Raw genomic sequence first — 11235 nt, forward strand, 5'->3', positions numbered from 1 at the left:
TGTACACTTTAAAATGATTGATTTTATGTTATGTAAACTTTACCTCAATTAAAAAAAAACTCATGCTCACCAAAGCATTTATCTTGCCAGTCACCCTAAAAGACCACACTTATTCTGTAAGCACACCCTCTAAGCATGTGTGTTTGGAAAACCTCTTGAAGCTATCTTCTTAGCAAGTCTAAGGCCCCTGAGGAAACCAATATGATTACCTCAGAGTCCTGTCTCATTTCTGACCACTGACAATACTTTCTAATTTTATTACTATTACTAGAATTATTGACCATACTTGGCTCTAATTGACTTCTGGACATTTCTAAAAATTGTATCCTTTCTCGTTAAGGACATTCTAAAGAACATGGAGTTCGGAGGAGTTTGTTATGCTGTGGGAAAATGCTCGTTTGAGTGTAATCACTCAGGGATGTTTGTCCAGAACAGTGACAGTTTGGTGGCCTGACCGTCTGGGTCTGTCATGAAGCTGGGAGGTACCTGAGACGTGCTACTGCCCCAAAGTGAGCTGCTCTTCCAGGGACAGCATGGATCAGGGACCCCAAGCAAAGCTCGATGGGGACAGGGCCTGGTCCCCACTCCCCTATGTCCCAGGCATCTTCCCTTCACCTCTACCCTCATGCCTCTCCGGAGACACCAAACTACACTTGCCTAATCCCCACCTCAGAGCCGAATAAAAAGCCACTTACACGATCCATGAACGCAGTGAAGTCTGCCCTTCCTGTCCCTGAAGACTAAGGATGGGTGGCCTCAGCTCTTGCTGAGTGTCTCCCCGTGTGTAACAAGCCATGATCTTGAGGATCCTTTTTGGCTAGTGACGGAACCCAGGAGTCAGTGCTTTTCCAAAGTACTGACCCTTTTCTCTGGTGCTGAGGCAAGGCTCAATGGGCGGGGGTGAGGGAGGCTTCTGGAATGTGGCCAGGGTGGCCCAGGTCCCTGTTGACTGCACAGCCTGGTGCTTGAGCCTGATACAGTATCTTGCTCCCAGCAGTCACATGACCACATCCAGCCTCTAGATCAGTCCCCTAACCCCCCCACCTCTAGTCAAAGCACTGCCTAGCTCTGTCGGCCCTGAAGGTCCTAACCAGGGCCCTCCAAGAGTTTCCTGAGTCAGGTTCTAAGGCCCAGCCAACCAAGCCCAGAGAGAGGCTCCATCCTCCCCTCCTAACCTGCCCCAACTTCTAGCCCTGAAGGATTATAAACACCTACCTGCCCCCAACCCTACTCGTGAACCCCACCCCAGATATCCTCTGTGGGCCCCCAGTCCCATCAATGCTCCTTGAAATGGCTCCTGGACTCCAGGCACATGGCAGGCACACTTCCAACATAGAAGGGCTCAGTGCCACATCGGAGCCAGGCTGGTTTGAGCCTATGCCATTTCTCACACCAGATGGACTTTTCTCTTCCCAGAAGCCTGTGTCCTCTCCCCCTTCCCCTAGACAGGTGTGCTGCCCTTTTTCATGACTCCCGGCATAAACTGTCATCTGTGTGTCACGACGCTGACTTTCCTGTCTAACTGTTTATGTGCCGGCCTCCTCCACTGGCTGGTGAGCAGCTCAAAGACAGGGACTGTGTCTCACCCGTCTTTGAATCTCTAGTGCTGGCCCAGTGCCCAGCACATGGCAGGTGTTGAGTGAGTGTGGGCAGCCTGCACAAAGTCACAGGTCACCATTAAACTATGGGATGCACATTTCTATTTCTGAGCTTGTTCTTGATGACACTCAGGTTATGAGTTAGACCGCTTTAGACAGTGAGTTTCCCGAAGCCTGGGACAGAATTTCTTCAGATTTACAAGCAGAGAATCCTCTCTCAGCCTGTTTGAGGAAGAGGTGCAGCTCCATCCAGCAGCAGGTCTGTCTTGAAGGACCAGGTGTCACCTGCTCTTTCAAGCCCTAGCCTAGATCCTGATGCGCTGACTTCCTCGCAGGCCAGCTGGGGTGCTCTGGGGCTGTGTGTCTGCTCTGACTCACTTCCCGTGGGCTCCAGGAACAAAGGGTTAGAACGGCAAGCCCATTTCCACATACAATCAAGCAGGGGGTGGGGAGTCATCTGGCTACTCCCATCTAAGCAGAGGAGATGCCCAGAGTGTGGGGAGAAATGCTGGGAGAAGAGTGAGGGCTTCCAAAAGATTCTTTCCTTCCGTCCCTTCTCCCCACCCCTCAGCAGCAAGGCAGCCCTCGTTGGCTGGCAGATTTGAGGACTTAGCCAGAGCAGAAAGTCTGTGGGCTCGCTGGCTCTGGAATTTAGACAGCTAGTAACTGGTTAAGGAAGAAGTTGTGATCCCACCTCTCAGCTGGCCGCGGCACCTTGTATGATAAATGGGAAGCTTTGTGTTCTCAGCCAGGGCTCCTCCTGTGTGCTCAGCAGGTCTACTAACTCCATGATGTTATGCAAAAATATTATAAGCACATGCACATTTTCTCTAGAGAAGGAGATCCATACCTCAGGATACGTTTCATAGCCTCAAGGAGAACTGTGACCGGTTTTAAGAACCACTTCACTAGAATGTAAGCTTCTTGAAGGAGGGAACGTGTGCTTTTTCTCACTGAATCCCCAGTGCTGACTAGAGAGCTTGTTCCAGAGTTCTAGGAACACATGCTGAGCAAAGCCAGGATGGAGATGGGGGAAGAGGGGGTCAGTGAGGGGTTGGTCAGATGGCAAGATGCCCAGCCAGGCAAAGAATCAGAGGATGGGCAACCCCAGGCTCTGCCCCTGCCCTCCCACTTCCTGGAGAGCGGGATCCCATCGCCCAAGTCCTTGGGCAGGCCAGTGTTCGCCAGCAGGCAGGGTGGCTGCTGTACCAGGAGCACACAAAAGGAGGCCTGGAACTCCTCTCCTGATCCCAGAAGACAGCAGACTTCTGCCCTGGAGATTTAAACGAGAGAAGGAGCTGGCAGCTCTGGTAGCCCCAGAACACTTGGGGACAGGGCTCCATGAGGAGGGAGGTGCAGCGTTCATGCAAAGCACCAGGAAGAGAAAGTCTGAGAACAAGTTCTCTGCCTTCCCCAGATACCAATCAGGAACTCGCCCAGCATGGCCTGGGTAGTTAATCAGCCACAGGACAGCTCCTGCAGCAGGCTGACCGGGCCGCCCTGCCCCACCCACAACCTGCAGAGCAGGCCAGGGACCCAGGAGGTGGGGGCTGGGGCTCACAGAGCTAGCTATGTGCTGGAGACAGCTCACACATTTGCTAAATTGTTCAATTGTCAGGAGATTACCAAGCCAGCTGACATCATGTTGGTAGCTTGAAATCTGCTGTGGTAGAAATTACAAATGTTACAAATCATGGCCCTTTCCCCCCCTTTCTGGAGAGCCAACTGCTAAACACTTACCATGGCCACCTGGACTGAGTCAAATTTGACTGTGGACTATGCCAGCCAGCATGCCAGCTGTGGCTAGCAAGGAGAGCAGGGCCACGGAGGAGCTGAGGACATAACCCACCCTCTCTTCCAGCATGGACTCTTTCTCTGGTTTCTAGCACCTGGCCTCAGGGACACCTCCAGGATCTCATCAACTGAGTCTCACTCTGATGCTGCCCATCTAGATGCCTCTCACCAATCAGAGAGGCACACGCATGGGGGAACACCACCTCCCAGATGGTCCCTAAGCCAGCACCCAGGCTAGGCCATTGTATAAGGCCCCTCCCTCCCCTGTGGCTCCTTTCCATTTGGTCTCTGGGTGTGTCCCCAAACAGTCTCCACCCTGACCTACTTCCTATAAATCTTTTGCTATTTCCAACTCCCAGGCACCACCAGCTCCCAGCTCCCCAGAGTGGGGCTGCAATTAAGCTAGCCCCATCTGCCCTCCACCAAGAACCCTTCCTGATTTACAGCCCCAGAGGCCACAGCCCAGAGAGGCCAAGCACCGACAGTCAGGACTGGCACCTACCTCTCTGGGCCCCCTCAGGCTCATCACACCCTGGGGAAACAGAAACAAACTGCAGCTCTGCCTGCAGATAAAGAGGGATCACCCACAGACGTGGGGACAGACAGCTCCCCAGCTCTGCCTGTGACTTGACCACATAGGCCAGGAGGATGTCAGGAGAAAGACTCCTTCACATCAGACAATTCCTACACCCTAATCAGGTTCAGAAGTTCAGAACCTTCAGGGTGGCTCTGCTGTGCCCTGGTCAGGACCAGGCCAGGAAAGAACTCTCAGCCTTGCTTCTGTAGGGCGTGAGAGAGGCCAGAGCCCAGGCCTCCAACCCAGACCAGGGCAGGCACCAGGAACACACGTGGAAATACCTTTGACCATAGGGGCAATCCTCTTAACTGCCCCGTCCCTCTCTGAGACCAGTATCCCCATGGCCAGATGCCTCCAGGCACATGGCTTCTCTGGGCCACCTCAGCCAACATCACACTGGGCTCCTGGGGCTGTGTTCTACCCGGCTCCCCTGCTCACCCCACTGCCTCACAGCAGGGCCATGCTGTCACCCTTGCTTATAGCTGCCTGCCCTCACTGGTGAGGACAAACATTAGGGAAAAGACAAAGGGTACTAGCAGGCTTCTTCTAGCAGGGGACCTTAAGCATAGGAAGCAGCTCATAACCACCCTGCAGCCTCCCTGCTCCTGATTTCTTCTGGGTCCTGCCTTACGAACGAGAAGGAGGGAGCTCCCTGAGGCAGAGACCCAAGGGCCGCTCCATACCCACTCTTAGCAGGGCAGCACATGTGCCAGGAACTTGATGCTCCAGAGAGTCAGGGGCCCCTCACTTCTGGAAGGAAGCTCTGCCACCTGCAGACTTCGTTGGAGGTAGGGTGTCCCAGGAGGGACTGGCACTCTGCCTCGTCCCAGTAACTAGCTGGGTGGGAAAGCTGACATCAGGACAAAGGAACGGAGGGGAATGGAAGGAGAGGAAAGGAAGTGCCACTTATTCAGGGCCTACTGTGTTCTGGCTCTGGGCGAGGCCCCGATATGCACTCATTATTGTAATCCTCTCACAACCCCATGAGGAGGACGTGGCTTTCTGACTTTAAAGCCACTGGGCTACACTGCCTTCCACATCCTGTCTGCAAATGCAGACAATGAAGTCATAGGTCAGGAAGCGTTGCAGGTGAACATATCAAATGGCAATCACTGGCAAGTCTGTGCTTTTAAAGACTGGTGCACGTGCTCAGGAGCTCCAGGCCCGGGCTGAGAGCACAGGGGGTACCAGCCTACCCCTCCAGACCCTTCCCCTGTGGTGTGAGGGGCTGACATTTTTAAGCCGGGAGCACAGGCTGGGAGGAAAAAGGTGCAATGCTGGTGTGCTCACCTGCCACCTCCACAATCTGGTGCCGGGCGATGTCGTAGTAAGGGTCATCCCACTTCAGGTGTGTGACAGGTTCTGGGGAGCTGCTTTTGGAGTCATCTGAGGAACACAGCAAGGTCATTCCAGCTGGAACTGCACTCTCCCTGACACACAGGCAGTCTGGCCCTCCCCCCAGTAAGGCTCATGCTCCCAGCCAGACCCTGGGACTGGTCTGCTGCCCCCATCCTGCCCTCCTGGGGACTCCCTTCAGCAGGAAAGGGCCCCTCCTTCCAAGGCGCCTATAGCGGGCTGGGAGCTGGGAATGCCCACCTGATTTGGGGAAGTCAGGCATCTCATCCGAGGGCCAGTTCTTCTCGTCAATGGAGGCCAGCTTCAGCTGGTTCAGAGCCTGGCTGGTGTCATCTAAAGTCAGGTCGTCCTGCAGCTCTGAGAGCGGATCCATGGCCAAGCCTGTCCCTCACAGCCTCACTCTGCAGAACCTGAAGAGAAACCTGGGAGAAGGGAGGGTGGCAGGTGGGTCACCCCCTCTTTTTGCCTTCTGTGACTTCCACAGCGCCCCCTCCTGCCCCCACTCTTTCCTCTCCCAAGCTCCCCATCCCTGTCCCTCAACACATCCCATCCCTGCCAAGAGCTCCATGTAGCTCTGGGTTCTCCTGGCTCCACGGTTCAGGCGTGTTGCCAGAAACGGCAGCTGGGACAGAGGATGGCACAGCTCAGCGCCTCCCTCCAGGTCCTCCAGCTGGGGAGGGAAGAGCAGTGCCAGGTCCTGCACTGCCTACTGCCCAACTGGCTCGGTCACATAGCCCCAGCTGCAGAGGCCAGAGGTCCACGCCCCTCTCCTCAGGGGTCCTGGAGCACAGAAGCCTCCCAGGCCCCAGCAGTTACACGGGTAGAAATGTTGCAAGAATCTAAGGAGCACAGGGTTCTCCAAACCCCATTCCTGACAAAGATCAGCTGTGGTCCTGGCTACTCCATCCCTCACCTCTGGCCTGGGGCAGAGGAGGTAGCCAGAGACCACAGAGTCCCAGAATAAAGGCCATGGCTCAGAGGCCCAGCTGGGTTTGCCCTGGGACAGGCACCAGCAGCAGGGGATGGACTCTGTCACTCACAGCAGACAATGTGCAGGCTCCTACGGGCTCCCATGCCCACTCTCAATCTGTGGGGCACTCCTGACACTGGTTTTAAGGTGGAAAAGGGGATGCTTGCAGCATCGGGAGTGCTGAGATGAGGAGGTGAAGAACAGAACAGCAGCCACGGCAAGCAGGGAGGGGAAGAGCTGGCTCTGACTCTGAAACTGGGTTTCTCCAGGTCTGGGATCTGGCCAGGAGGATGTGGCGGCATCCAGCCTGGGGCAGGCGCCCATGCCCTCAGCCCTCTCCCAACACAAGCTCACTATATTGGTGAGGGAAAGGAGTTTGAATTCAACCCATTCAGACCAACCCCAGAGAAGAGGCTGCTCTAAGTCCTACTGCATTCCTGGAGCCCAAAAACTGACATATATGGCCAGAGAATCAGCAGGGCAGATAAGGAGAGCAGACAGGCCCGGGGGCGGGAAGGAAGAAGAGGGGGAGAACTGCCGTCCCAGATCCACAGACTCTGGGCTCTGAGGCGATGTGACAACCTCCCGCACACATCACATCACAGCCAAGGACTCGGGATGGCAAACCATCTCCCTGTGCCTAGCAACAGCCACCCTGTCACCAGGGTAACCACACGGAAAGCTGTTTCAGGCTCCTGAGCCAAAAAGCCAAGCAGCCAAATGGCCAAAAAACTCTTCTTCCTCTTCCTTTCCCTGTCCCTGTTCCTGGCCTCATCCACTACCCTTGATTACCACCAAAACAGAATCCCTCCCCATGAACAGAGAAGGATGACCCCCTTGCATTTGGGAACGCATTTCTCTCAGTGACGCCAAAGTCCAGCTATCTCATTGCCTTCAACCTTCAACCAATCCAGGCACCTTCAGTCTTAAGGAATCCACTCCATCCATCTACACGCTTCCTCCTTTCAATCTGTGAGAGCTGCTCCTGGAGAGGGATCCCCACCTAGGTAATAGGGACAGAATCCAACCCAGCTTTCTCTCCATACCTTCTGTTCTGTCACTGCCCAGGCACCAGAGGCTGCATCAGCCCCACCTACAGCTATCTCAGAGAGGTCTTTCTACATACAGTAGATGCCTGGTTCACTGAAATGGCATGGGATGAGGTATATGGAGAACTGGATTATAGTCCTGCCTAAACTAATGAGTTGCAAAGATGTTGGGTAAGTCCTTTTCCCATCTGGGCCTAACTTTCCTCATCTGTAGAGGCAAAGGCTCCTTCCAGATACATTGATATAATTCTCCAGTGTTCAGAAATACTTGTGCTGAAGTGAACAACAGGATTAGAAGGAGCAGCTGGGAGTTGAGGTATGTGAGGAAGGGAGAAGGACATATCTAAAAGGGAGCTGAATTTGAACTCCACCTCTTTTCCAGAAACTCCTTTTCTAAGCTGTCAATTCTTCCAGAACTGACCTCTCTCAACCCCCTACATAACCTCCTTTCCCAGTATAACTATTCACAGTTGTTCCCACCTCCCAGCCAGACTGGCCTCTCTCACCATCCTCCAATCCACAGCTGTTGCCTTCTCTCAGCCCAGAAGTTTAGCTCCCATTCAGTGGGAGGGTGAGGGAAGCTAGTGCAGGGAAATCTAACATCAAGTAGTGGAAATGAGGGTATCCTGGATGCCTAAGACACCAGCCACCCACAAGCCCTGCTCTACTCTGTGCAAAATACACCCGACTCTGAGATTAATTTTTCCCTTCTCGGCAGGTAAACCTCTACAAAAATCTTTACGAATCGCTTTAGGCAATTGCTTTTGGGAAGTCATGGACTTCTATGAAATTCTGATGACATTTGTGGATTTTTTCCCTAAGAAAAATCAGGAGATGTCTGAAATCTTGCAAACAATTTTGAGAGGTTCACAGACCCTCTGAGAATCACTGTTTAAGAACCTCTAACCTATTCAGAATAATGCCTAGCACACAGTAGATGCTGGGTCCTTTGTTGAATGACTAAATGAATTAATTCATCTCCTAAGTGAAGAAGGGAACCAACATTTGTTGAGGGCATATATAGCACCATGAACTGGGCACAAACTCTCTTTTAACTACACAACAGCCCCGGTGAGGCATGTACTTCCAAGCCCATTTTACAGTTTAATGAAAGCAAGGACCAGAAAAAAATGAGCCAATTGCTGAGGGTCATACAGGGAGCAGAGGTAGGATTTTAATCCATGTCTCTGTCTGAAGTGGTCTCTTGGTGAAGGTCAATCCTACCACAATTCTGTAAGTGACCGTTATCCATGACTCTCAAGGTTCAGAGAGGTGCCACAAAAGAGCAAACTAAAACCTCTCCCCTAATATTCTCTTCCACGCAGAACAGAGACAGAAACTTAAAATCATATTCTCTGACGTTGGAATCGGCCTCCTAGTTGCGGCTCCAGAATTACAAAAACGCAAATCCCACCACAATACAACTCTCAAATACAATTACGTTTGCACAGAGCTTCACGGTTTACAAATCCCGAATTGGGTGCAATTATCCCACTTCAAAGATTAAGACATTGAGATGAAAGTGTGGCCTGCTAAGTGGCAAGATGGAACACTTCCCCCTAATTTTTTGTTGTTAGTGCTTAGCCAGATCGTACCAAGGAGACTTTCCCCTCCCACGGGCTTGCTCGATGACGGCAATCTGGCCTGGCCTCTGCCCTGGGGAGGGCAGGAGGAAGACAGCGAAAGGGGCGAAGTCCTCTTACTTCAGGCGCCAAAATGGGGCAGAAACCCTGCAGGAAGGCCAGGCCCCCAAGCTCAATTCCACCCCTGTTCCCCCTCCGCGGATCCGCTCGGGTCCTCCCCATCCCGACCCCAACCCGACCCCATCCCTTCAGATGACCTGGCCAGCTCCTTCCCTTCCCCCACCCGTACCCGGGGAGACCCCGCGCCCTGCAGCTCACCGCGCTCGGGAACTGGTCCCTCAGCCACGCCTGTCAAAGCTCGGCAAACATCCGGCTCCGCGGTGGAACGGGCACCGCCCCCTCCCGTTTGCCTCACTCCCCAGCCACTTCCGCCACACCTCCAAGCCACTTCCGGCCCGCTGCCTGGTCCAAACATGGCCTTTCCAGGAGCCCCGCCCACTTCCCGTACTTGCCCGCCAAAGTGCCCGCCTTTGGGAGAGACAGCATAAGCGTCCGACTCGTCACTCCCAAAAGGAGGTGGCTGGAACAATGAGTTCCGCTTTCCCAGCTACTCGAATGCTTGGTGAACCTCCGGAATCCTAGATTCGTACTGTTCTCGGAGTTTTGCCTTACAAGTACTCCCAAACTCCTGGTCCTGTACACCAATGAGGTCCGACTCATAGGATTCTTTCCTGAGGGGAAATTTAGAAGTCAAGACTGTTTCCGGGAGCAGCTTAGAAGAGGACGCTCACTTCCGGCGGAGGGAGGCTTTCTGACCCGGAATGGAGGAGGCGGAGGAGCTGCTGTTGGAGGGGAGGGCACTGCAGTTCGGTAAGTGACCCGCGATGCCTGTGACCCTCAGCCGTGGCCTAGACGGACCTAGCGTTCTCTAGTCAACCCTCTCGCCCCAGTCTCCTCTCCTTCCAAGCCCAGAATCCTCCTTCGGTGCCCTCAAAGCCGCTGGCGGCTTTTTACGAGTCCGCGAACCACCTCAAACCTTCTAGAGGCCGCCTTAGAGCCCTCAAACATCCCTGAGGCTCCGGGGGTCTAGCTGGACCAGCGGTTTCCTCCCGCACCTTTCCCCACCCCCACGCCCTCGTGGTGGGCTCCCTCACTGTCTTCCCATCCCCCTGCAGCCCCCGAGCCACGCCTGGGCCCGGACTTAGGATGGAGCTCTTCCGAAGAAGGCTGTGCTCAGGGCTTCAAAGACTTCCCGCCCGGGCCGACCCGAGCCATCCTCGCTTTAAAGAGCCTCCCCCGGGGCTTGGCCCTTGGCCCCTCGCTCGCCAAGGAACAGCGCCTGGGGGTTTGGTGTGTCGGGGAGGCCCTGAAACCTGGACTACTCTGGGGGCCACTGGAAGAGGAGTCTGTCTCTGAGGAGAAGGGCGAAGGAGTGAAGCCACGGCAGGATGAGGTATTGAAGGATAGGGCGTCTTCTTTCCGCGACTGAAAATTTAGGGGGGCGCCCCCCGGCGGGCCACGCGCTCAGGCCTGGGCTGGCGTCCCTTTAAAAGTAAAAAATAATAAAAGAGAAAATGTAGGGGCGGTTTGGACATTTCTGGACAGCTCTCCAGTTTGAAGAAGCAGGATATTTAAAGCGATAGGAGAAAGTTTTGTTCCTTTTCTCCCAGGACTGTCTCTTCCTGCAGTAGTTAAGGAATGGAGATGCAAAAAATTGTTAAAAGCTGGCTTAGTATAGTTGCAGCAGGGACGAAGATCAAAGCTAAGGTTTTTGGAATTAAAAAGGCGTGGGATCAAATCTCAGCCTTGTCACCTAGGTAGTTAAATTACATGCCTCACTTAACTCATCTGTACAATAAAGTGATACTGTCTCAGGATTATTTGGAGGACTAGACGAAATAACACACGTAAAGGATTTTATTGCATAGTACTATTTTTAAAAAGCGTATGTACCCCTTACTACTTTTTCTCTTTAGTACTCTCTGGAAAGCAATAATGTGTTCACTTTAGTAATTCTGCACATCCTTGAGATGAAGGTGAGGGTACAGTCTTTTTGGTCTTTACTGAATGAAGAATCATATAACACTGTCCTGTAAAGGTACAACCAGAGACCACTAACCTAGGATCTTCATCTTAGATTTGTTCCCAGGAGAGGTTTTATTCAGTTTTACTTATTTTTTCATATCTGGCTCCCTCAAACACATGTAAGAAGGTCTTTTGTTGGTTTATTTCAGGACCTGTCATTAGACCCATGGGAAGATGTGTGTGCCTGTGAACAGAGTTCAGGCTGGACCAGGTAAGTTAAAGG

General features: G+C 53.2%; 2 protein-coding genes across 2 annotated transcripts in view; one reads left to right on the forward strand and one right to left on the reverse strand.

The window, feature by feature from the left end:
- The window catches only part of ARHGAP1 (Rho GTPase activating protein 1), a 19382-nt gene extending 10308 nt beyond the window's left edge, over nt 1-9074 (reverse strand). Inside the window, exons 1-3 of the mRNA XM_012645175.1 lie at nt 8940-9074; nt 5566-5747; nt 5260-5355 (exon numbers count right to left, since the gene is read on the reverse strand). Coding sequence (XP_012500629.1) covers nt 5260-5355; nt 5566-5698 — 229 coding nt within the window. The 5' untranslated portion in view covers nt 5699-5747; nt 8940-9074. The remainder of the gene's footprint in view (nt 1-5259; nt 5356-5565; nt 5748-8939) is intronic.
- A 397-nt stretch (nt 9075-9471) lies between these two features.
- The window catches only part of ZNF408 (zinc finger protein 408), a 5259-nt gene continuing 3495 nt past the window's right edge, over nt 9472-11235 (forward strand). Inside the window, exons 1-3 of the mRNA XM_012645220.1 lie at nt 9472-9797; nt 10103-10380; nt 11162-11223. Of these exons, the coding sequence (XP_012500674.1) occupies nt 9749-9797; nt 10103-10380; nt 11162-11223 (389 nt within the window). The 5' untranslated portion in view covers nt 9472-9748. The remainder of the gene's footprint in view (nt 9798-10102; nt 10381-11161; nt 11224-11235) is intronic.

The sequence above is a fragment of the Propithecus coquereli genome, unplaced genomic scaffold (genome assembly GCF_000956105.1).
Source record: "Propithecus coquereli isolate 6110/MARCELLA unplaced genomic scaffold, Pcoq_1.0 Scaffold227, whole genome shotgun sequence".
Lineage (NCBI taxonomy): Eukaryota > Metazoa > Chordata > Mammalia > Primates > Indriidae > Propithecus > Propithecus coquereli.